The sequence below is a fragment of the Stigmatopora argus genome, chromosome 2, assembly GCF_051989625.1.
Source record: "Stigmatopora argus isolate UIUO_Sarg chromosome 2, RoL_Sarg_1.0, whole genome shotgun sequence".
Taxonomy (NCBI): domain Eukaryota; kingdom Metazoa; phylum Chordata; class Actinopteri; order Syngnathiformes; family Syngnathidae; genus Stigmatopora; species Stigmatopora argus.
This window is the reverse complement of record NC_135388.1, coordinates 6,661,666-6,689,039: the sequence shown is the minus strand read 5'-3', so window position 1 is coordinate 6,689,039 and position 27,374 is coordinate 6,661,666. Positions and strand designations below refer to the sequence as shown.

Here is a 27,374-nt window from a genome sequence, read left to right as displayed (position 1 = left end):
CACAGAGGCCCATGATTTCTCACTGTCCAAGCAATTTTCTTAAAAGCAATGACAGTAGATCAATGTTTTTACAACACTCCATGTATGTTGTGATTTTCCTCTACATTATACTACTCTTGCCATTTTACCGTTGCTAAGCAACAGTTCAGCCCACTGCCACATTCCCAAAAATATGGCAAGTATCGGATTTAAATCCACATACAAATGTGACCTAGATCATATTTGAAAATGTTCGCTTTAATTTGACTGAGCCTGTTTAGAACATGAACAAAAGATTTCACTCAGGAGAAAGACAAGAACAAAACGGAATTGAGACACTCTAACCTGCGACGTAAACATAGCCTGAATTGGAAGTATAAACTCAATCTTGACTACCCCACCAGTCACATATTCTACCACTGCCCATACATTATGTCACTACAGTAGTATTTGATATCTGGCCCCAAAGTGAAAAGACATCTGCTTTGGAGTTGCAGTCAGTTTTTACTCCTCAGAGTTCTCTGTCAAATTGGTTTAAGTAGAATGACAAGCAGTTAGGCTGTTTAAAACCCCCAAGAAATTGTCACCTGAAGAGATGTGTAAGGAACTTTAATAATTAGAATGGGGCCGGTGTTTGGGATAAATACTGACAATAATGTACCTACAAAAACGGGAATCCTCGTGACAGAAGATCATGTCACTTTAGTTGTGGTACGCTGAGAACTCCTCTCAATTTTCCATGTAGCTGTCTAGAAGATAAATCAGCATCGCCTATTTGCTAAAACCACAGCTTTACCAGGATTATTAACTCGATAAAATTTAAATCCGCATTGACGAATGGTGTCTGAATCAGGATAGCAAGATTGGAGATCAAAGATTTGTAAAATGTGTGGTAGAGCACAATGCAGATTTCCCACCCGATCTACTCAGATTCCCAAACTTTTTCAACAAGGTGCATTGAGATAAAACCTGTGTGAAACTCATTGTCTCACTTGCCACTATAAAGATTATTCTGACTTCGATGCATGCTTCTTTTCAAGTATCTAATACCTTGTCTCGTCTTGCATTTTGTTTCCTGTTGTAATTCCCCATGTCCCTGACATCCACCCTTCCCAATATCCCTTTCCTCTCTTTTCAATTTTTGTGTTCTCTCTCCAGGAGGAGGGGGTTGTGTCCTTCTGTAAGGTGTGTCTAATAGTACTCGTCAACAACCCTTTCCCACCATTTACCGAATGACGTAAAAAAGCACGAACACGTTCCCCTTCTCTCCTGCCACCTTTCATATGCTTTTCTTTCACTCCAGCCCACCCGTCCACTCCGAAACCCTTCCAGCCGCATGTGCCACAGAGCATACGGAATTCGACTTGCCCATTACCCTTTAGGACAGACTGCTCTGGCTCACCATCACAGGCAATGTAGGGAAAATGACTAAAAAAACATGCGTTTCCATCTATTTTTTTAGCTTGCTTCCTGCCCCCTTACCCTGTTTGCCAATCCTTTAATTAAGGCCATTTTAGAAATATGTCATTATGACTTGTTGCTCCTCCTGCCCACACATACGAATACAGTCACACTCACAAACCTATCCATTATATTTTGAACAGGTCCTTCAGCATGTAGCCAGGTCACGTTTTGGTTTCAAGAGGATGACAAATCTTTATGTAGAAAATTGATGTTCCTAGTCTTGGTCATGCAGATCATGATCTGTTTCTCGCTAGAGCAGGTGTGTCAAACACATCTCATGACAAACGGGTTTATCTCAGGAAAAGCTATGCGTATTGTTGACATTTCTCCTTTAGTTTTTCCTCTGTAATGATGACCATAAATTGCATAATTGCTTTCGGTTCGCAATGAAATTCTAAAGTGCCGATATGATGATCAAGAGCATGACTACATCAGCAATAACCAGACTAACATCCGTTTAATTATTTCAGTCTCGTTGGCTCCCAATTTTGTTGGCTGAATCTTGTTTTAGACAGTTTTTCAACCCTTCATTTACCCGTTTGTGTTGCTTTCCGAATTACTTCCCTCAAACAACTGTTGAAACATTATCTGAAACTTGACATTTCACAGGACAAATTCTTGCCGTTTGGTAGCTACAGAGGCGTAGCTTGATAATTATATTGAAACCTCTGTAACTCTCTCTTAGTAAACAGCATTACATTGAAGACTTTGATCTGAGCACAAGCGATGATTTGAAGTCAGAATTGAATTTGCAGTTCTTCGGGTATCAAGCAAATTACTTGGATTTTTCCTCATTCATATTGCCATTAAAGTGAGGAACCTTAGAAAAGAGAGACAACAGTTCCCGAGGTCAGGGAAAAACATTTCCTAGGAATTTGAAACTAATGCTTCTTTTCTACTATCACTCTAACATAGCCTTCACTTATTTTATGAAATAACATGTCCAACATTCACACAATTTTCTTGGCATCAGAAAAATCGTAGATGCCTCGGTTTATTATGTTAGGGTGATAGAAGAAGCAATATGTTCATGAGCGAGCATATGAATACGGTGCAAAAAGCCTGGGGAACAAACCAACCAAATCATTACTAGAAAACACTGATATAACATAGATGTTTTATATTTGTGTTTTTATTTCATAGCGACCCGATATGTTAGTTTAATTGAATGCATGCACAGTAGTGTATATGAATTTGTAGTTACTAAATCGATTCTGGAGAATAAAAGCTTCATTTAAGCTCAAGGCTAAGTACCAACACTTGTTTTTGTCTACCCTATCCATCATCTTGTTCAGGGGCCAGTGGTGATTGTTCTTAGACATTGTTTTCCACCCAAGAAACAGCTCACACCCACATAGACTTGCCAATCAAACTGTGTCATGGCTCATAAAGGAATGGACAATAGAATATCCACAATGTTTCTTTCTATTGGTACTTTGGTCGCTAAAACTCAATTTCAAGATTGTGCCCAGATATGTTGACAATTACAACAGTGCATTTGAAAACACTTTATTAAAAAAAAAATAATGGTTGATTAATGTATTCACCACAAGGCTTTGCAGGTTATCTAGGGGCAACCCTGCACTTCACTTGCCTTTTGGTTTAAAAATAGAAAGAACATATGTAAAAAAACATGGACTAATGCAAGGTAGTCCATATAGGAACACACTTGCCTTTTTTGCCATACTCTCTCAGCTGGGTCAACTATATGCTATGCATTAGTGCACGCAGCATTGCCCAAGTGGGCTCCTGCTAGCTGGCTGCTTCTACTTCGCCAACGCCATATCTTGTGGCCGCGCTTGGCTCGGAGCCATCCATTTGTATTCAAAGCGATGCTCGGCACAGATGGTACGCGGAACGAACGGGAGGCAAACAGGTTATCAAAAATGCCCCCCTCCCTGCCGTCCGTGCACACGGCCCCCTTCCTCATTTCAGCCCAGGCATCTGCAGAATTGTAAGATGGGGTGGCAGCTCTGTGGAGTCAAACCGTGCAGTAACTGTTAATCTTTTCTCCTACTATGACAGCTGGATGCAGAGGCCAGTGATTTGCTCAAGGAGCTGCAAAACAAACTCAACACTGTTTTGGATGAGCTCAGCGGCGTCCTCGGCTCCAGGTGAGTGTCAGTGGAGGCCATGCACAAGTTTCTCAATTAGACTAATTATGCCACTAATCTAATGCGCACACCAACTACGATCAGGTTCAGCAGTTTCAGCCATGTCACGTTTGGCAAAAAAAAAACTTTTTAGGAAAACATACGCTGTTAAATTTTTACGGCCAGCGTTCGGGAGTTAACGACAATACTTTATGACCTTATGTCTACCAAGCCATATTGTTGAGCGTTGTTCATTACGTTGAATTTTACACCCTTATGGGGAATAGTTCTCTACTTCAGGTTAGATCGATCAATGCTTAAGACAAGTAAAAAAATGTGAATACACATCACACGGACAACATCTTCTGTTTCGAATCCAAAGTTTCAAACCGGTGATTGAGGACTGCGTGAAGCAGATGAACCAAGAACTTGTCCAAATGAAAGGTTCAGCCAAGGGAAGTCACGCTGCCATGGATGCTGAGACTGTTCTTCGGCCTCTGATGGACCTTCTGGATAAAAAGTAGGTGTCATCTCATTGTGTTCATTGGTTGCAAGTGGTGAAATTAGCTCTAAAGAGTTATGAATGCTGAAACTATAACTCTTTGTAACGCCCCTTCTCAAAACCAGAATGAAAGAAGAAAATGATTAATGTGAGAAAGACCCTATTTCTGAAACAGCCGCAAAGATTTAAGCGCTTCAGCTAAGGTTTATAAATCTCTTTCAGTCATTGTCAAAGGAGCATTTAGGTCAATGAAATTTTACAGGGGGAATCCTCTTTTTGCTATGGAAATGCTAATCCTTTCTCCCATCTCCACAATGTACTGCCATAAATAGAGGTACAGTACGAGTTCATTTCTGTCCCTCAAGGTATCAGTCATTGAATTCAGTGACACATTTTAGGATTACAGTAAACCACTGCTGTTTGTGAGGGATAAGGACAGAGCCCTACCTGAAATTGAAGAAAAATTGCAAGCAATGCACACACTTAGATGTCCCATCACATTTAATTTCAAACTAATCTTACAACATTTACTTGACTAATAAATGTCTTACATATGATTTCATTTTGCATCAGCTTGTTGAAAAATCTGCCATCGGTCTACCAATGAAAGAGTAAATATAGTTAACAATATTAAAAATATTACAATCTCATCTACTTTTACGATTGCTTCCAAGCCAAGGAGATCAGATCAACAAAGGAAGGGTCATTGGTGGTCCAATCCCTGGCAGCAAAACCTGGAACTTGGGACTTCCAATGTAACTTCTCTGGTTGGGAAGGAGAACAAGTTGAAGTGTGAGGTTCACAATGCAGTTGCCCATGGTGAGAGGCAACAAGCAGGTGTGGGCATAAACCCTGCGGTTTAGAGCCTGTACATTGCGGTTCACCCAGGTAGACAAGAAGGTAACCTCCCTGCACCTTCAGGTGGGAGGATGGGTCTGTATTCTTGACTTTGTTCTCTACCCATGTTTGGAGAGGGGTGACTTTGAGTCCGAGGGGAAAAAGTCCACCCTCTGGGCAGCCTAAGAAGGTATACAGCACACAAGTCTGTCTGTGTCAAGAGTGCATAAGCAGTCGTTTTCAGGTTATATCCTTAATTACCACTCAAGGCAGTGTGTCCCTTGAGATTTTTTGAGAATGCAACATTCCCTCAGCCTGTATTTGGAATCCATCCACTCCACCTGGTTTGACTGATTGGTCTGCCATGATGATATTAAACTGTGGTTTCTTGGCTTGAACAAAATTGATCCATCGAGCATTGTGTGGCGCCAATGGCAAGCAGCCAACAGCCTGCAAGCCCTTTTAACTCGACGCTCTCGTTTGTTGTTACTGCAGTCCACGCCCTGTTCATACCATTGTCAACTTGTAAAATGATTTGTTATGGAAATGGGAAGAAATTCTGAATGGTTTGCATGGGGGAAATTCTCAGTCCTCCAAATCCTCCATGGGAATTAGTCAGAGTAAATGTCAGCCGGAAGATTTTAAAAAAGCGTAACAAGTTGGATATTTTCTCTCATATCAGGCTTACAAACACAAACATCTAATCCAATTATTTCTGTAGACATCTTGTGGAGCCGTTTAAAACATATGCTTGAAATGTTCAGTTGATTTTTTTTTTTAACTCGTTTCAGTTTGATGCTATTTGCCAAGATTTGTGAGAAGACAGTGCTGAAACGCGTCCTCAAAGAGCTATGGAAGATCGTGCTGAACACCATCGAGAGGACCATTGTTTTGCCGCCGCTGAATGACCAGAGCGTAAGTTTAATCAGAAATGCAAACTGGTTTCATTTAATCTTATTTATGTTCCCATGAATAATTGTGCCGCTCTCCCTCTTAACGACAGTGATAATATCCTTCAGGTACATCATGTTATGTCACAATAATTTAAAAAATGTATTCTGTCTTCCAGCAGCAAGGAGCTCAGATGATCTTCAATGCTGCAAAGGATTTGGGACAATTGTCCAAATTGAAGGTAATCCACTTTGATCATTCCGCTGCTCATGCAGGTTTGCTTCATAAAACATTCTGGCGACCATCAGTATACGGCACAGAAATTGTTTTATAGTCAGGCAGAATATGACAAATGCTGTAGGCTATCCACTTTAAATGCACAGGGCTTTTCTTATGTACTGGTATGCATGATAAGTATTACATATTTTACAATCTTACAAGTATTAATAATATAAAATTGATACACTATATGAACAGGAATGTTCACAAGACAGCTGGAGTCGCTCAACGTTTCAGTACTTGAACAATGTGCTGTTCTCTAACTAGTAAATGCATGGCTGTATGCAAAATACGTCTTTGATCCTTGCATGAAACAGTACATTTTCTAGCCAGTGTTTCCAGGATGTGCGACCGAAAGAAATGGGATTTTATCAATTAAATATGAATACCGCATTTCCAGACTACATAAGACGCTCTGGAGAATAAGTGGAACTCGTCAAAAAACGTGTTAGACACATTCCGTTGTGGTCTGATAACTACCATGGGTCAATAGTGTCCTCCATGTCCTGAAGGACTTTACCAATAAATGCAGTTCAACATCAAGTCAATGTGTAATAAGCTTCACGCTTGTTTTCACACTATGCCCAGAAAGATTATGCAACGTTAAGGAGGAATGGTGGATCCCAACATCTGTTAAAACCGAAACATGTGTTTGCCACTGCTGCAGCACCTTTATATCGTTCATTTAGGCTACACGTTTAATTGCTGATGTGAAATTAAGACGAATCATGTCTCAGCCTTCATTAACTTGCGCTTTTGCAAACCTCTACGGTTTGTCGATACCTGAAGTATTTAACGGATGCACCCAATGTTTGCATTTAACTTCGCATTGCTTCACTGACAACCTTCCTCATCTTATGGGAGACTCTGTTATGCTTAAGGCATTGACATCTGGAGAGGAGAACACAGATGGGCGTGTGTCTCTATCCTTCCTCGAGCGTTAAAGCCATTTATCATCCTCTTGTTAATGATGGTCATGAGTCATAATTATCTAATTTAAGGGATTTTCAGAATGTCCATTTTACAATATAGGAGCAAAAGGTTAGCAGAAGCGTTTATTATTCAACTACAGATGGAGACCGTTGGAGAATTTATTGGCACAGAGTGGTTACAACTGTGACTTTTTTTTCTTTTCATGTTTGGCAAACATCAGTGGCATATAAAGCACAAGCTAAACATGGACACATAATATGATAAGAAGAATGATGAGAACGTTTGCTTTAATAGGGCTCAATAAAAGGATTCCAATCATTTTAGGGGAACAATGTGAAAGCACTGATATTTGATTAAAATTCCTTTTTACTCTCAACATTGGAATTATTCTTACCTCTTGTTACTTGTGTATAAGAAGAATTGTCATTCTGTGTGTTGTTTTTTTGGCTTACTTCTATTAAAGTCAAATGGGTGTGGTAAAATTTGGCACCTGACTCGCATTTTAGCAGCGACGTTAATTAAAGTGCTTTCAGTCTGACGCTGGCTCATGGAAATCAATTTAAAGCTGACGCTGACGATTGATTAAAGGCGTATGCATAAAAAAAATCTTAGTGGGTTTCATGTTTCATCCGCAGGATCTAATTTTAGGGATGGGATGTACAGCACATTTTCTCTTCACTGCTTCATCGATGTCGGCATTGGTGTGTTAACGATGATTATAATAAACTTTGATCCATTCTAGAGTGTCCTGATATTTTTCGGGACTACACTGCTTATGATTAATATGAATTTTCTAATCCCAAGGCAATATGGCAACATTCCCATTCGCCTGTCGAAAATCTGCATTTGTGATGCCCACAGCTTATGATTAACAAATTGCGTAGCTCCTGCCTTTTCTTTTGCTTAATATTTAACTTGATGTGTTTGTTCACCACAGGAGCATGTCACCCGTGAAGAAGCAAGGAGTCTGACTCCACGTCAATGTGCAGCCATGGACCTTGTGCTTCCCACTATCAAGGTGAGGATTATGTCAGAAAGGGCAGCTGGCCCAAGAGACCTTAATCGTTGGCTAACATAAAGCCCTTATTTTTATGCTCCTGGGCTACCCTGCGGCAGGAAAATCGAATTCACATTTTAGGCACTTGGTTTATATACTTTTCTGTGATGCAGGAACCTCCCTTTGCTCATTAGTCATCAGGTTTTACAAGATATTTTATGCTGGTTTCACGACTAAAGCCACATATATTTTCCATGAAAAATACTAATTAGTTCATATTGATGGTCCAATGATATATTTCAACAATCGGTTGTCTGCAGTTTTCTTTTATTGGATAATTGGTCCTTAATTTTCCTTTACAAGGCGGTTGAACTGATTACAAAAGTATCGGATCTGGGGGTTGCCATGATAGTGACAAAGATGCTTCTCTTTTAATCCAATGTGTTATTTTAATCCTCTTCTATTCGACTTTTGGGTGGTTGCTATGACAATTTAGTCATTGTGTGGCATAAAAAATTGGGAGTCATGGAGTGTGCGCCACACCAAAGAAACATTAATTGTGCCAAATCTGAGGCGACTACCTGCTGCTTTGGATCAATCTTGTCTTTGGGATTATTGTCATCAGTATTCCACAAGAAGAGCCAATTAACACATTTCAGCAATGCTTTAGGGGAGTCGTGACCAGATCAATTCAATACACCTTCTCTTTGGAACAATCCCCATAGAGTTTACAAAAAAAAGACAAAAATGATATATTGCACTGAGCTCAAATGTGAGCAGGATCTGCTTAAACTCTTAAAATGAGTCATGAATTTTGCATGGGAAAGATTTTATTGAACTTTAAACCCCAGTGTACTTACGTACATGATAATGGACAAATGGGCTAGGCATTGAAAGGGTCCATAAAAGACAGAGATGCTAGCTCTGCAGACATATTTCCAATAATTTACATTATCTCCTGTCTAAACTATGACCTGTAAAGAACGATAGAGAGGCAGGGACTTCATCTCCCTAACCACGTTTTATGTGCTGAATATGTATCTTACTCGTCGTACTATAGTTAAGGCAGTAAATGGAAAATCAGGATCTCATGAAAACTAACTATAGGTAGTAGTAGGACACTCCTCAGTGTTAGTGTAATAATTATTGGTCCCTAAAAACTTTTTTTCTGGCCAGAACTTGTTCATTGCATTCACATTTACATACTGTGCATAGTAATTAGCTGTTTGACTGATTAGGGTTTGCCTGTGTAAAATAAAACATTTCCCTGAACCTTTTGCAACATTCACACAACACACTTTCCTCGGTAAATTCAAGACATATTTTGTTTGTTTTCAGCAATATTTCCATGCCGGAGGAAATGGACTGAAGAAAACCTTCCTGGAAAAAAGCCCTGATATGAAGTCCCTAAAATATGCTCTTAGCCTTTACACTCAACCTACAGATGCCTTGATCAAGAAATTTATATGCACCCAAACCTCTCAAGGTAGGAAGCCCCAATAGCGATGTTGTTTTCTTTTGAGCTATTGTTTGTGACACGCTCCATTTTGCATTGTTGTCTATATGATAATCAACAATTTTCATGCGGCTGAAGCGTTTTTGTAGCCAAAACATATTAAGATCTGAAAACTGATCTGATACAAAGCTGTAAGGGTCTGTGCTTATCCACGTTTTTGCATTCAGAAATGTGAAATATATAAGTATATACATAATTTTGCCAAATTTGAGATTGGTTTTTCCTTCACAACAGTCAGAAAAGGACAAACTGTAGAATATCTTGAAATGATTGACCTGATTTTTTAAAGATAATATAGGGTTTATAAAGGTGTTTTTCAGAAGAATGTTAGGACAGACAATTAGAAATGCTAAATTTGTTCAATTTTTAACAATGCAAATCTGGGTGATTAATTTAAGTTTTGCTTAGCCACAGACTCTGTTACATGAACCAGAATCAAAGAGAATTAGGAAACAACCTCAGTTTAAACTGTTGTACAATACAAAAATAGGAGAAACCTTTCAGTTTGAGGGTCTGTAAAATGTCTTACAAGTCATTCACAACCATAAATGACAAAGGGAAGACCAGGTGAGCTAATACTACACTACACACATGAACATATTTGAATTTACTTGGCACATAAATGAGACAGTCTTCCTTTCCATGCATGCTATTTTCTAAGGCTCGTAGATTGAGGCAACCTCCTCAAGCTCTTTTTCCTCTCTTGATGAATATAAAAAGTAAACAAAAAGAAAAATGACTGTTGCCTCCTCGCCCCTTTTCCCCCTAAAGCCCCCACACTTCATTTGGCCCCTCTCACTCACACTCTGTCATCACACAAAAAATACAATAACACTGTCAGAACCAATGGATTATTTGAAATTCATACTGACCCACTTCTGTGCTTGGTTCATCTGTTTCTACCAAACAACCCCCCTCTCTCCACTATGAAACTCCCTGTCTGAAACAACACCAAGTGTCCGACTATGTTAAAGTAGGAATTGAGCCCTGGTTGCTCAAGTCTGTGCCAGATGCACAAACGGGTTGCATATAGACAGGCACTACCTCGCTAACTGGAGGCTTGAATGTTTATATTCACTATAGCACTAAAATCCAATAAATCTGTGTTGTATGAGACGTAGACGGATGCAGTGCCTATGAGGGAAGGTGGTAAGGTGGTGTGTGTGCATTAGGTCAGCAAACAAAGCGGTGAAGCGCGGGCCCTTGAATGTGCCTTCATTAATCACCAACCCCCCGTTGTTTGTTACAGTGACACATTTAAAGTGTGACGCACACTAGTTTACTCTACAGAAGACTACATCTGTTTTTCCTTGTTCAGGATCATGCTGAGGTCGTGTTATTATGCCATTAGGATACTTGGCAAACCTACAAAGCCTGTTGTTAGAGAAACCCACGGACAGCCCACCAAGTTTAAATAAGAAAAAGTCTTAATACTGTAGAGTATTGAAAACACCAACTTCTTATGTGACTAAAAACATTCATAAATGCTGATTCAAATGTGGACATATCTAATTTATTACCTTTCTAATAATGGTTTTAAATAAACAGACTGCAAGGAGACTCTATGGAAAGCCACCTATTCAAAGGGTTTCCAAGACAACCAATCCTTATTCATTAGTTCGAAGAAGTTAGAAAGCGCAGACTAAAAGAAGTCTTACTGTGCAGGCAGTTTTTGTTGCTGCGGTCATCTAATATAAGGATAAACAGTTCATCCCTGTATGCAATTATGAACAATACCGTCATTACTATATCAACATTATGAACTACAGTAAAAGTACTGAAATCTTACTTTGTTTTACACAATTTCTCTGCAAAATTATGCAGGGCTGACTCCCCTCTTGCGTTGGAATATCATTACGATAAATCACCTTTCTTGTTCATTAATGGCATAACATAGCTAGAGTGTTTGGAACATATCAATCAGCTATCGGATCAGCCAGCTCCTTCATCATCAGGCCCACTTGCAGCCTTCCAGCGTTTGCCATCCATCCTCACTTGGCTGCAGCGCGAGGCGACAACGTGCTCAGCAATCTGATCTATACGTAGGTGGTGTCTAGGTTCTTCACTTAGTAGCACCCTCAAAAATGCACTAACATTTCCCATAAATTAGCAATGATGATATAGTAAACACTTTGACTATGCATACTGTTACATGTTATGTTAGGCACTTATGGTATGCTGTTCAGTGTGACTCGGGCAGCCATCAGAATGGCTCAAAGTGCTTGGAGGTCATTTTTAAAAAATGCCCCTGAAATGATCATAATGGGTCACGCTGAGGCGGGTTTGCACTCATTACCACATTGCAAAGTGCCTCGTTATGTCCATTAAAATAAAATTAGGGTTTGGCTGACAATCAGGTTTTTACCCCGACCCCTCAGGGCAAGGTAGACAAAAATAGTGTGTCTCTGGGATCCACAAAAGTAACATGTATGGTCAGGAGTTCCAAAGGTGTAATTTCTTCACACTAGAGGGTGTGGAAAGGACCATAATTATTGGTGCATTATCAGAATTAACCATATCACAGTGGAATTTGAGCTAACGCCGTCACAAACGTGACAAAAATTCTAGATAATTTTATACGTGACATCATTCAAAGGGGTACACGGTCGATTGTTCGCCGGTCTTTTGGTCGCCGATCTTTTGGTCGCCGGTCTTTTGGTCGCCGGTCTTTTGGTCGCCGGTCTTTTGGTCGCCCGGAAGGTTATTGATAATTACCATTTAAATCGTTGCTCAAATTCCCTAAATACAAACTGCGAATTACCATTTAGTCATACTTAATCCCCTAGTAATTATTTGGCTAAAGAAAAGCTCCAAATTTCCCGGACTTTTATTGTTTTTTGTTGGAGAACTTGTTAAGACCCTGACTGACGTAGCGTCTTAAAGGGACAGCGCATGTACATACAAACTCTTATACACTCACACGTCGGCTCAGTGAAACTGCTCATGGCTATTGTTGGCTTTTATTGATGCATAGACCGTGTTGTTTTACCTTGTTTTGTCGCCGTCTTTTGGTCGCCGGTCTTTTGGTCGCCCGGACCACTACCAAAAGACCGGCGACCAAAAGACGGCGACCAATTGACCGCACACGGTTCAAAGGGCGGTTCACGTTTTTTCAATTGAACTAGTTTAGCTAACCAGGGTTACATGCATCTTGGTTGTACAAAACTGATTGAAGTCTTGGTTCTGACAGAGGACAGACACTTCAAATTTGGGGGTTTTGTGTTAGGGACATTAAGGAAACATTGCATTAGCGTGCAGGTTTTGGCCTTTAAAAATTGGGTTTTCTCTTCACATTTGTGAAATATGAAATATGGCATATTAGTGATCTACAGTAGCTCCATGCAGTGCCTTCAGCCAATGTAAGTGAGTGTCCAGACACTGAAAACACCCTGATGTATGATGCATTGCAGCAAAGTAAAGTTAACCCGCAGTGTTTTGTTGGTATCTCTCTGGATGACTTCATTAAAAATAATTATTTATTTATGACATCTCTTCACACCACTAGCCTGTTCCCGGTTTTCAAACCAGACAGATGATTTTGTGATTAGTATTCGGTCTTCTGTTCTTGTTCAGCCTTGGGCAAAACAAAATATCCTGTTAAAATAAATATGCTTCCCATATTTGTTGGTTGTTTTTTTTCTACATCTCCAAATTTTAATGACAAAGCTTCCTTACGTCAGTTTTGCGTTTTGTTTTCAGGTCAGTCGAGCAACGGGTCCGTGGGAGAGGTCTCCATACAAGTAAACCTCATCTCTCACCCTGGCACCGGAGAGCACAAAGTCAGCGTGAAGGGTGAGCTTTGGATCCATTGTTATTTCTATTCAAATGTATTTATTCCTACGTGAAAGCCTCAGGCAACACTGGACATGATTGTGCTGCTGGGGCACCAAAAATGAATAAGCAGCAGTTCACTGCAATAGCTCAATTTAGAACAAAATGCTATGCTATATTACCTCAAATGGTGGCCAGGGAAAAATGCAAGTACAGACATGAGGGAAGAAATATTAGAGGCAACTATTTAAGTGTACTATGCAGGCAGCCAGGCGATAAGATAAACCATAGGATTAAAAGAAAAAGGGAAAGTAGCTGGAGAGTAGGGCATTTTATCAACATTCAGTTTGAGTCTGCGATGACTCTTTTAAAACAGTCTTTTTTGTTTTTGTTACTTTTATCTCATAGTATCACTCACTTTGAGGTAACATTAGCCCTATGATGACATGTTCATACCCTTACAATTATCTTTATTGCCAAGACAGTGGGGTATGCCACTAGCCTGTTATTACGCCATGGAACAAAAGAGTCTGAGTGCTGCTTTTTGCCTTAATCTACTATCAGCTTTTTTCATGTTCGCTTTCAGCCACAACATCACAAGTAGAGTCACATTCAGAATGCTTTATGGTCTGTCCCAGACACTGTAACAATCAATCATGTCTGTCTAGATGCTCCCGAGCACATACGATCTTCCAAACAGCCAAACAAATAAAAAAAGATCCGGTCACATACTTTGTTCACAAAAAGTACTAACTACTGTTAAAGGTCAATTCGGATGAGTTTTCATTTTAAACCCTATCTCCCTTTCAATTCATTGATGTGATTTTTGGTTGGCATATCTGTCTTGAGTAGACAAAAACAGAACCCACACCCTTCCCCTGCTTTCCTTTCAGATCGCAATGTCATTTGTGAACATCATGGGGATTACTTGTCCACAGTTATTATACAGTCCTACCTCATCCGTCAGTCTTCACACCAGCATTGCATAGAAAAATGTGCTCAGACCTAATCCATTATGCAGCATCACCTCCACCTGAAACTACTTTGGTTCCAAACTTCGCCACGATTCTGATGATCTTATAGAGGTCTATACTATTCTAACTTATCTGGCAATTCAGAGCTCATCATACATTACCACAGTTCCTTGCTGTCAAACTCTTTCTCTAGATCAATAGACTCAATGGAGCTTTGTCTGACTTTCCCTTTTATTAAGTCAAGATTAATGGGTGACAGCTCTGTAAGAAAGCCTGAAGTTTCCGTCCACTAACTTTGCTTCTTACTTGACGATATCTTTCAAACAGTTTCCTAACTGAGCACCACCTTTCGACTCAACGTTTGTTACCACTAACAGCTGCAATTCAGACTCACTACTTACTTGTGTTTCAGTGGTCGGCGTGGACAACCTCCAGTGGCAGACCAATGCCATGTTCCGGCCGTTCGTTGAGGTCAACGCCGTCGGTCCCCACCTCGCTGACAAGAAGCGCAAGTTCAGCACCAAGACCAAGAACAACAACTGGTCCCCAAAGTACAATGAAACATTCCAATAGTAAGTCATTGAAAAATTACAAATGAAACTGGTCAAATTCAGTCATCTGTGCGCAATACTAACGTTCTTGGCTTTTGTCAGCTGCATTTAAATTTTGCAAGCAAACTGAAGACGCTCCATCTTTGACAAAGAAATTGAATTAAATGGAACTAAATGCCCGTAATCTACACTGGTGAAGTCAAACACTAATTCCAAGTCACGCAATCGGAGGGCCATGTTAGCTGCCTTCTTAGGGGCATTATAGATTCACTGGAATCTTCATTAGAATCTGAACACTTGTTAAATTGCAGGAAACAATGAGAACAATGGCCTCAGGAAAAACAACTGAATCATCTTGACAATCCCTAAACAAGAGTATCTCTTTTCACTAAGGGTGCATGTCAACGGGTCACTATTACAATCATTAGTCTGCTTTGACAAGCAGCATTATTGACAAAAGTATTGTGAGAGCAGACAATTACACTTGCAGGAAGTGAACAGGGAAAATAAAGAAGTTGGTTCACTTCCTCGAGACTTTGAATTGCTTCCATTGTAAAATTGATTTTGTTCGACCTTTCATACCTCATTGACAGCAATTCCTATTTAAATGGGGTAGGCCAGGGGTGTCAGACTCAGGTTGGTTCGCGGGCCGCGTTAATGTCAACTCGATTTCACGTGGGCCGGACCATTTTAGATATAATATTTAGATTTTTTTTATAAATGGATTAAAAGAACTGGATTAAAAGCCCTGAATATTCAGTTTTTTATAGATCTAAAACAAGGTTTATTTTAGCTTTTTTTAAATATATTTTTAGATTTTACAAAATGATTTTTGAACTAAAAACACAGAAAAAATTGATTAAAAAATTACAATTATTGATTCAAAAGGGGGAAAATCAGGAAATTGAATAAACATCTATACTCCACATTTTAATTTGATCCTAAAACAGAAAGTCGGCACTCATGATTTACTTTCCCGGGCCACACAAAATGATGCGGCGGGCCAGATTTGGCCGCCGGGCCACCACTTTGACACATGTGGGGTAGGGCAAAAAAAAAAAAAGGACCAACCTCTGCTCTGTTCCTTGCTATAGTCCCTCTCTCTCCTCTGGACATGTCCAAATCATCAAAGGTCTCTGCTGGCCTCACCACTGTCCTGTGGACCTGCTCCTCATCGTCGCTGACTCTCTCCAATCACACCACCCTATCACCAGAAGCCGTTAAAATAGCACTTTAATACTTTTTTTTGTAGTACTGTTTTAGCCTAGCGAGGGTCAAGAAAAGCCTAGTGGCCCGTCAGGCTTATAGTGCACTGAAGGAAGGTATATTTTGCTATCAGTTCAAGGTCTGAGGTTGTTTTTTTTCACTTATTTTTGCCATAGCGTCCTGAGCAACGAGCACGGCCCAGAGACGTACGAGCTGCACGTGTCAGTAAAGGACTACTGTTTTGCCCGAGAGGACCGCATCATCGGCATGACCGTCATCCAGCTCCGTGAGCTGGCCGATTCGGGGAGCTGCGCCGCCTGCTACCCGCTGGTGAAGAGCATCACCATGGACGAGACGGGCCTCACCATCATGCGGATACTCTCACAAAGGACCAACGATGAGGTGGCCAAAGAGTTTGTGCGTCTCAAGACGGACTCACGCTCGTCGGAAGAAGTATCATAATGCCTGTGGGCCGTGTGAAAAAAAATGCAGTATTCCTTCCGAGTGGTGTTGTCTTACATGTGAGAATGGTTGGAGGGTTGTTCTACATGAGGAGCCAAAGCAGGTAGCAAGCGAGGGAGTTGCGTTTGTTTGTTTGTTTGTTTGTTCGTTTGTTCGGTTGGTTGGTTTTGTGCATGTGCGTAAGAAAAAACAAAAAAATCATCTGTTGGAATGTTCATTTGAATACTACAAGTACGTACAAGTGTTTACTGACCGTATGCTTACTATTAAGAAATATATTCTACCAGTTACGTTCAAGCAGACACAAAATACCTTTTTTACATTTAGTCTTTTTTGAACTGAGATTTGTTCCAATAAAGTGCCAAACCAGTGGAGTTAAACAAAAACATGATAAAATGAAACAAAAAAGAACAACATGTCCTGGAATTATGGCGATGAACGTCGCATGTTGGTAAATTTGCTCGATTATCCAGTGTAAGTCAGTTCTTGATTGTGTGGCGTTCCGATTTTTGCAGTGTCTCATTTCTTTTGTCACGTTTTTACACCAAGCACTGTTTCTATTATTTAGTTGAATTTTACATTATTTTACAATTTCTACCACCTTGTTACGTTTAATGTTTGTTTGTTTTTTTTCACTATGATTTTTGCCAGTCTGCAGTGTTGGTGAGTTGATTGATTTATTATGGATTATTTGGTTATACCTTAAAAAAAATATTTTTTAAACAATATCAACCTGTACTGTTGTGCCCATGTTTTGTGTTTATTATTTTCATTTCTTTCAGAACTGTTGTGAGTTTTTTTTCCTGAACTAGCACTATTCAATAAAAAAAAATAAACTCTGAAAAATATATTAAAAAATAAATAAAACCAATCAATAATAAAAACAAACCATTACTTTTGGAATCTTCTCCCCTCTTTTTTGTTATATTATATTTTGTCTCCCAATATTATCTCAAATTGTATAATATTTGGTTTGCATTTGTAATTTATTTATTTATTATTATTGTTATTTTTTTGGTTATCACCCAACACTGTTGCACGTCATTTCTTAGTCAAATCTCTCCCCATGTTCCCACAATAACCACCAAGCAGGGTTGCAACCCCCTTGCTTCAAAGTCTTTATATCGTGAGACCACCACCAGGGAATAGACAGTATATTTGTTTTGAATTTATTTTTAAAATGGCGACGACTGCTATATAAACCTCGATAGGCGTTTGTAATTTTATAATCTTGCCACATGTAACAACACTCTAGAAAGAATGGATAAGATGTTAATTTTTTTTTTGACCCGTTTGTGTGACTTTTCATTTAATTTTTTAACATTTTCAGCTTTTGGCCTTTCTGAATGACTACTGTGAACAAGAGCTTTGGAAGGCAAGCTTGCTTCACATCATTTCACATCATATTTTCTGATGTTTAGTTCCTGATAAACTGCCAAAGTTGTTTAGAATATTTGTACAAAAAAAAAGCAATCCATTCCATATCTGAAGATATATATGTACATGTGGTCCGGTTGTTCATAGGGTGGTACCAAGATTTTATTTTTTTTATTTGCTGTGAAGCTGTAACGATAGCAAAATGAGAGTTGCACATGTTCCTTTAAAAAGAGAGAGAAAAAAACACTCAGCTTCTGTCATTTTTTTTCTTCATTAAAAAGGAAAGACTTTAACATTTTGGTAAATATGCAACATTCCTATGTATTGCACTGATGGCAAATTGTATGTCATGTAAATATATTTAGTGAGATATTGTACAAAAAGTCTACTTTCCTTCTATGTGCATAAAGTATGTGCAAAAGTGGTCATAAATTTTGGTCATTTTGACAAACAAACACTAATGCAATTAATGACTACACATTTTAAAGTGCACAAATAAAACGACGATGACATTGATGTTGAACTTATGGTTGAGGAGAGTGGCGAAGAAAGGTTATTGGTCCAAAAAGGACATTATTGAACTTTTTACATTTATGGTTGAATATATCACCACAAACACATAGACATATGAATATATATTTACACACTCTTCCTGGAATGTAAACAACAACGTACACATCAATGTGGTAGGAAACGTCAAATGTCTTCTACTGTGCCCCCCCTCGAGTATTGTAGTTTTTTATGCTCTACTTCCTCTTTGACACTTGGTGAAGGGCATGTAGAAATGCTTTTGAGATAAAAAAAAGAAAAAAAATATTTAATGCCCTACATCTGTCCTCTTTTTAGATACATTACAGATATACATCATAGTTGACATAACAAAGTTAAATCACATGCTTACTATGCATGAAGGCAATTTTTATTTAATATTCCCACATGATTGATGATTATTTATTGCGACTCTCACTTTTAGTATTGGACATTTTATACTGTGTCTAGAATGTAAAATGTGTACTGGTACTTTTACTGAGTTGTATTTCCTATACTATTCATTCATTTTATGAACCGCTTTAGGTTCGCGGAGGGTGCAGGAGCCCATCCCAGCTGACTTCGGGCCAGAGGCGGGGGACAACCTGAATCGGTGGCCAACCAATCATAATTTCCTATACTAGTGTTTACTTTTGACAACAATATTGAATTTCAAGTAATGTTTTTTTTTTACACAATACTAGTAATATCAAACATATTCCAATCTTCCAATGTGTTATCACGCCAGACAACTGATGGCTATATCCAATAATACCAAAAAAAAAATCAAGCAAAATGTTAGAAGGAATAGATATATGCACAAAAAGAATATTAAATACAAAACATGTAAAAAGCATAAAGTACTTTTGATGCATACCACTATCTTGTACGACTACATATTAGATTTTCTCCACATCTTGAGCATGAAATAAACTAAGTCCGGCGATAAAGGATACCGAATATTCAATTTTAGCACCACGTAAACTGTATTAACATTTTGTCAGAATTCGCCAAGCGCAAGCTTGGACGTAGGGGTTTCATTTCCATTTAAAATCAATCTACATTAATCCTTTAATCTTGCCGTACCTCAGACATTTCTCGCTCGGAAAAAAACCGCCAGCATTGGCTGGCTTGTCAGTCATAGTTAACACAGGCAATGGCCCAGTCGATATGCCAGTTTTAATTGGCAAAACACCGATTGGTTGATTTCGTCACCAACGTACTGTATATAAAGACATGAGTCAATCTACAAGTCACAGACGACAAATCATATTTGTTACCTGCTACATCACTTAAAAATGTTAAATAGTGGCCGTTGTGATTGCCAGAATCCTATTATCAAAAAAAGAGAAAGTTTACAAGGTTTAGTGTCAAATTAAAAAAAAACGTGGTGGGCTGAACGCAGCATAAATCTGGCAACCACAGCTGCCAAAATGTATTTTACTGTGAATTTAACGTTTAATTTTTTGTTTGTTTGTTTCTAAACCGTGTAGCATAATGCAATGTTATATATGGTTAGTACTTTTTAAATTTTGCTTTTAGTGACTAATTACTCCAAAATGTTGAGACTTTTGTAAAAACCCAACTTGACTTGTCACTCAATAGTAAAAATTCTGACTCCAAAAGAATATGTTTAAAAATTAAAAATTAAAAACACAACAGGACATGTGTCAAAGTGGCGGCCCGGGGGCCAACTCTGGCCCGCCGGTAAAGTAAATCATGAGTGCCGACTTTCTGTTATAGGATCAAATTAAAATGAAGAGTATAGATGTATATTAAATTTCCTGATTTTCCCCCTTTTAAATCAATAATTGTAAATTTTTAATCAATTTGTGTTTTTAGTTTAAAAATAATTTTGTCAAATCTAAAAATATATACAAAAGCTCAAATAAACATTGTTTTAGATCTATAAAAAACTGAATATTCAGGGATTTTAATCCAGTTCTTTTAATTCATTTATAAAAATAAAAAAATCTAAATATTATATCTAAAATGGTCCGGCCCACGTGAAATCAAGTCGACGTTAAAGCGGCCCGCGAACCAACCAGAGTCTGACACCCTTGCACAACAGGATGACAGGGGAATAATACAATTCTAACACACTAGGAAACGAACAAGGATCAATTATCCAGAATTCGGGCAAAGGGTCACAAGAATCTTGCATGTCCATCTGTTGGAAGATAATGTGATGCAGCAAGCTGTTGTGTACTCGTGCCACCCCGTACACAAACACTGCATCCAAACTGGACTTTGCAGTGCCCTTCAAAGTAGAACGCTGTTTATTTTTCAAGGGGAAGATTGATGGAGCTTACCTTCAGGGATGGATTACTCGTTCACAGACGGATTTTATTTTTTGGACAATCTCAAAACCGGACCATTTCAAACAGCCTAGAAACTGTATTAAAAATAAAGAAATGTAGATGGAAAAATATTTTCCAGACTGTGAGATTCGTTCATTGGGTTCATTGAGTTAATGAACCCAGCACAGTTCTACCCACATAACTATAATTAAAAATTCAGAAGACAGCAACATAAGTCTGATTTGCTAGTAGTATTACCATGAAATATTCTGTATATTATCACATTCAGGTACATCAGATGTCACTTAAACATGATAAGGAAACTCTACTGTGTATTAATTTTCTCATGATGTCCTATTTTTGGTTATCAAAAACCTAAATCTAAACATGTTGGTCCAGTTGACAGCAAATCTTTCAACCGTAACAATGCTATTTTGACTGTGGGTAACGCTTGTTTAGTATTTATCGGAGTTGGTAATTACAGGAGACATCATTATCCTCAATCACACCATCCAGGATCACCCTTCCCCTTTAAAACTTTTTAATAAAACATGCTTACAAAGGCCATTTGGTACACCCTTCAAACATCTACCATTATTAGGTAGCGTGACATGCAGATTTATGCTATATATAATAAAGAATAACAATAATAATAATATATCATAAAGAAGACCATCTTAATTTAAAAAAAAATAGATACAGCCAATAAACAGGACTTGTGGAGAAACGTGTCAATCTCCACAGTCCATATCTGAGAAAATACAAATATGAAACGCATTCACATTCTCTACCAGCGTTAGAATCACAAACATCAAATATCCTGAAAGATATTCTGCAGTGCCTTAAAGTTAAAGATCCCTATGCGGCCATAAATGATCAACCAAGTATCATTTGAGAGATCATTTTTCACTACCGACACAATTTGCTTGATTCAGTGGCTCCCTTCCCTATCTGGCCTGAAACATCGTTAAAAATAATGTTGGTGACCCTGCCCGTTACGTCAAAACCACAAAACACTGGTGGTAATGTGGCTCTTTACACTTCCAACACGCATCTGAGAACGGACACTGCCTCCCTTACAACGAGCATTAAAAAGGAATGCCACGTAAAATCCAAGTAAAGCATTTTTTTCATATAAAATGTTCGTGTCACGGTGGGATTTGGTGAAATGCCATTGTAGCTCTTCAGTATCCAATGCCTGTTTTACGAGACTTTTAACAGCATGAGGAAAGGAGCTAAAATGAGACAATGAGTCAGCGTCTATATTTCCTGCCCATAATTTGATGTATTGCAGTAGGACAGCTGTAACAGAGATGGAACACCTCTGCAAAATCTTACATGCCAGACCTCCATTTAAAGCAATTCGACAGTGCTACTGCAGATTCACTCACTTTGAGGGAGGCAAGCTCCCTGACTGGGAGGGAGGAGCATCCTCCTGCATAGACCATCTGCTCCATACGTAATTACATCCTCATGGGTGTCATCACTCTCCACTCAGCGGTATCAACTCTGCGGCCTCTTGGCCGAGGGGGCAGCAGGCCTGTAGATGCCCGTGCCGCCTCACGCACAGACATAATTGAATAAGTAATCAAGCAGAAGTTAGGATCGGAGAGATCCTGCCTGCCATGTATCAAGCATTGATGATTTTGGTTGAAATTTTTGGGTGGAACAGCAGATCGCTAATCCTCACGGGCCAGAAATTGCTGGTATAAATGATTGGACATTGAACTGTTCAATATTTGTATGTCCGCCAGGTGAGATTGGGAGGACTCAAAAGTGAGGGATCTCATCGTTTTGCAACATTTGAGGTCTTTCTACTCCTACGAAGAGATCAATGAGGAAACTGACAGTGGAGAAACAAACAGTTTAGACCACATGTGTCAAAGTGGCGGCCCGGGGGCCAAATCTGGCCCGCCGCATCATTTTGCGTGGCCCGGGAAAGTAAATCAAGAGTGCCTACTTTCTGTTTTAGGATCAAATTAAAATGAAGAGTATAGATGTATATTAAATTTCCTGATTTTCCCCCTTTTAAGTCAATAATTGTAATTTTCTAATCAATTTTTGTGTTTTTAGTTCAGAAATCATTTTGTAAAATCTAAAAATATATAAAAAAGCTAAAATAAACATTGTTTTAGATCTATAAAAAACTGAATATTCAGGGCTTTTAATCCAGTTCTTTTAATCCATTCATTAAAATAATTATCTAAATATTATATCTAAAATGGTCCGGCCCACATGAAATCGAGTTGACGTTAACACGGCCTGTGAACAAACCCGAGTCTGACACCCCTGGTTTAGACAAAAGAAAATGGCTCCTTGATGACATCATTTTGGGGGGAGGCAACTGAAGATGATGTCTCAACATTGACTGTTGTCATTAGGGATGTCCCAAACGCATATTTATGCAATCGAGTCCGTGCCCGGGTCACCGGATTTTGCGATCTACCGATACGAATTCCCGATCTGATACAGAGTCCAATCAGATACCTCAGGAGTGTATTAAGAACAAAAATATCAAAATGTTCAAAATGTCTATACTACAAACATTATCAATCATGCATGATGCCATCTTACCAGATTTTTATGAACTTTTTTTTAATAATTAACAGCAAAAAAAAAAAATCACAAAAAAGTGCATTTCCGATAAGTCAAGTCGTAATAATTGGGGGAAGACTGTAAAGCCCAAAAGCCAGGAAGCACCAGGTGCACAAACTGAGGCTATTGGCGCAGGTGACACGCCTGATGCTCATGGAGCCAGCAGTGTTCCTCCTGGAAATGTGAGCGAGAATGCTGCAAGTATATATAGTTTGGAAATAATGCTCACTTATTTGGGAAAAAAAAAGTGTAAATGAGCCATTTTAGATAACACGTATCAAAAAAAGTTTTTCTTAACTATAATAAAGAACCGTGACATTTGATTCGAGGTCCCGTTTCATTTGCATGGTTCATCTTTATCTTAACAAGTCAATGTTGAGAAGCTATAATTTTTTTGTACAGAATGAAACCAAAGACCCTGTATCTTTTATGGTAACATTACCTATGCAATTATGAAAACATTTTTGATGGAAACAGAATGACCCTGTGATGGAACATATTTCACTTGTATGTTTCTTTTCTTTAAAGAAATTCTACAATCATGAAATATTTGACACAAGAGCCCCAGTGTTTTAGAAGTAGTAAAAGGTACCAATAACAGCTTTCAAACAGAGCAGGAGCTCATTTAACTCAGTGTGTAATGGGGTGTTCTGTTTTTGGTTGAATACTCACATAACAAAGCCACATTGCTGAATGTCCTCCCGTTCACGGCATTTATGTTAATTTGGTTTATAACTGCTTAAGCAACCTAAATTAAGATTAATTCTATGTCAAATCATTCTTGCCTTGCTTCACTATGTCTAGAAGGCTTTTTTGTTGCGTTTTGCGCTACTTTGTGGTCTCCACACCTCAATGCTGATGCCCATTTAAGTGATTGAATAGCAGCAACTCTGCGACAGTTTTAATTAACTGCCTCCTTATTGATTTCCACTGGAAAAGCAAGAGCATCTAAATAAGTATGAATGTTCTACGCATAACCGGAAGACAGCCACATTTAATTCTTAAAAAGAGAGATACTAACAAGCCGTCTAATTTCTATTGACATTAAATTCATTTATAAATCAATTTTTGAAAAAATGTTCAACTTACATATTGATAAGTAAAACCTTTTTCAAAAATTGAACCATCAAAGAGGACTGTGTAGTCAAATTCAAAGCATCACCATCGCTCTGATTTTTGTGACCACTGACCCTTTCTTCTCATTATATTACCCACCCTAAAATTCTGAAATACAGTGGTACCTCGACATACGATCTTAATCCGTTCCGGGACTGAGATTGTATGTCGAGCTTTTCGTAACTCGAGCGAACGTTTCCCATTGAAATGAATTAAAAACAAATTAATTTGTTCCAACCGCCTGAAAAAACACCAAAAACAGGATATTGGATTGGAAAAAATGTTGTATTTCTTCTAATTCGCCATCTATTAACAAAGTAACACATAACGAGTGGTTTAATAGTAATAAAATGTGTTTAATATAACTAAAATTGGGCAGATTTCGCCAACAGGAGAGAGAGACACAGGGGGCGGAACAAACAAATTTAAATGAACTTGGATTAATATATACAGACACACTCAAACATACGTTTAATGTAACTTTACACAAAACTGAATTCTAATTTTGTTTTAATTTTTTTTACCTTCGTTCTGGCCGGGTTAGTTGTTTGCCACGCCTCCACCCTCACGTTCGCTATCGATGGGCTGTTTGCTGTTGTACGTATTCCCTTCAAAATATTCCGAAAATGATGCACACAGATGTCGTCACAATAGGATAACACACGACCACTTGCCAACGAGAAGTAGTCTTGAATTAGTGATCGCTCCGCCAACGGGAGCTAACAGGCTAGGGGGAAACAGGAAATGCTACAGCCTACCCACATATTGATTGTGGGTAATGAAGTTTTATTCTGAGAAAGGGTGCCGTTGTCTATCGGTGTTGTGTGCACGAGCATACTTCATTACCCAGAAAGCCCTCTTTTTGCCCGCGCATGCGCGTTGTGCATTTCCTGGTCGATGCGTAGGAGGAAACTCGTCTGAATAAATCGTTCAGTGCTCGTAGATATCTGTTATACACGAAAGGGATGCGGCAAAAAAGACAGTGCTCTACAATGATAAACAGCCTCTCATGTCATGGCCACCTGGCTTGGTCGCATCTCGAAATTTTGATCGTATCGCGGGTGAATTATTCGATCGAAATTTTCATCGTACCTCGAGCATGTCGTAGGTAGAGCTGATCGTAGGTCGAGGTACCACTGTAAATAGCCTATCGGTTCTGAAGTTTCCAACTTCTGTGACCTTTAACCTTTGACCCCAATAGTACTACAAAATTAACCATTTCTTTTATTTAATATTCTAAACATATCGTGATGTATTCCGCTGGCAACCAGTTCTGGATGTACCCTGATGTACCCGTACTTAGTTGGAATAGGCTCCAGCACCCTCGCAACCTTCATGAAGATAAGCAGTACGTGGACAACACATGGCAAGTTCTTTCAAAGCCAGTTCATGAGCAATATTTCAGGCAATTACTGTGATGAAGTGTTTCAATAGACGTCTAGAATAGATGTGCGATTCACCCGTAATGTTTAGAAAGCATCATAAAAACTCTCTGAAATGCGTGTAATAATGAAGTTGACACATGCACCTGTTTCCATGTGCAGGTTGATCAGTCAATACACCAGCGTAACATCATCTCATATGGCAACCGTGGTATTGTGACAATTTCGCTATTAATCATAGTCATCGCAGTAGGCTTTTTCTTGTCATACTCCACACTGGAGGTGATGGTTTCATTTCCATAGTAATAAATAATCTTACGTAAATGTATTGCCAGGCTTTTTGTTTTCGACGAACATATTGACTTACAGGGTTAAGCGTATATTTACATGAAAGTGAGAGATGGCATTTGAGATTCCGGTACGTTGGCAGACTGCAAATATTGTGACATTTAGAGTCGCACTATCACCTCAGGAGGTACTTTATGTGCTGAATTCGATAAATTGGACTTCGCTGTGACAACTCAAAGCTAACCCTTTTCTTTGTAAAATAAACCAAAAAGAGCGTGAAAAAAACCCACTTTTCCCCATATCGCTTTGGCCAGAAACCCAGAAGTGCTACGGAGTAGTGTCGCAGGGAGATTGCGCATTGCGCCATCTTCTCTTTAGTTTTATTTCTGTGGCTTTGGGTTTCTGTTTCGCCCAAACTGGAATAAATTATACCAGTGTTAGATAGTTTGTATACGTACTAGCTACCATAGTTAATGTTTTAATTGGATGATAAATTATTACTTCAATCAATCAGTCCTCATGCTTACTTGTAGAGTTCGGGATTGTGAATGCAAGATATTTACCGTTCAGTAGATCCAAAATTGGAGATACTTACATGTAAGACTTTATTCTTTCTCTCAGTCATGGGGCAGTGTTATGGTGCTTCAACCTCCAGGACTTCTTCCTCTGAGTCAAATTCAATTCCATACTCCAACATACTGCTTGATAAAGACAACTAGTACTCCTCAACATGTCAATATTTCAACAATTTTCCCACTCAGCCCGCTTCTGTCCTCTTGATACTCCTCAGTTATTAAGAACACTAATCCAGAAAGTTCCATAATTTTTGGGGGGTACGATTTTAATAGTTATGTGTTGGGGTTATTCTGGGATATTGTTATATATGTGCATATTAATCATTATATGTATGTGTGGAATATTAATCATTATATGTATATGTGATACATTAATCATTATAAGCAGACGAAAGCTCAGTAAAACAAGGACACTTCCCCCCCCTGCAGCTGGCTCCGAGGACATTTAATTGTTTTGAGGACTATTGACCTGACAGATCACCGAGTCCCGGGCCGAGGACTGTTGATCTGAGTTCGCAATGAAGATCTGTGAAGGACTCTTAAATTGCTTTGACTTGGATTCCGTTTTTTTTTTTAAATACTCTTTGACAAGACTATAATTTAATCCGTCTGTACAAATCTGTGATAGTGGGACTTTAAAGTAACCGTAAAGAATAGTTGTGTTAGTGTTCATTTTTACTTTGACAAATGATTGATAGCGTGATAACAGCCTGCCTGGAAAGACAGAAACGACTTCGGTAAAGTTTTTTAAAGTGTTT

At 38.8% G+C, this 27,374-nt stretch overlaps 2 protein-coding genes across 6 annotated transcripts in view; one reads left to right on the top strand and one right to left on the bottom strand.

Moving 5' to 3' along the window:
• Window positions 1–18,256, top strand: part of unc13c (unc-13 homolog C (C. elegans)) — an 88,934-nt gene extending 70,678 nt beyond the window's left edge. Inside the window, exons 24-32 of one of the 2 annotated variants that reach the window (XM_077623629.1) lie at window positions 3,469–3,557; window positions 3,919–4,056; window positions 5,667–5,790; window positions 5,948–6,007; window positions 7,916–7,996; window positions 9,314–9,461; window positions 13,191–13,283; window positions 14,649–14,808; window positions 16,170–18,256. In XM_077623629.1, the coding sequence (XP_077479755.1) occupies window positions 3,469–3,557; window positions 3,919–4,056; window positions 5,667–5,790; window positions 5,948–6,007; window positions 7,916–7,996; window positions 9,314–9,461; window positions 13,191–13,283; window positions 14,649–14,808; window positions 16,170–16,455 (1,179 nt within the window). In that variant the 3' untranslated portion in view covers window positions 16,456–18,256. Of the gene's footprint in view, window positions 1–3,468; window positions 3,558–3,918; window positions 4,057–5,666; window positions 5,791–5,944; window positions 6,008–7,915; window positions 7,997–9,313; window positions 9,462–13,190; window positions 13,284–14,648; window positions 14,809–16,169 lie in introns of both variants that reach the window. The other variant, XM_077623620.1, reaches the window with a different exon arrangement.
• The window catches only part of LOC144091364 (uncharacterized), a 218,944-nt gene that overhangs the window by 190,881 nt on the left and 689 nt on the right, over window positions 1–27,374 (bottom strand). The window contains exons 2-3 of one of the 4 annotated variants that reach the window (XM_077623668.1): window positions 26,637–26,742; window positions 15,859–15,991 (exon numbers count right to left, since the gene is read on the bottom strand). The gene's annotated coding sequence lies outside the window, so the exon portion shown is untranslated. The remainder of the gene's footprint in view (window positions 1–15,858; window positions 15,992–26,636; window positions 26,743–27,374) is intronic. The other 3 variants (XM_077623653.1, XM_077623679.1, XM_077623661.1) reach the window with 3 other exon arrangements.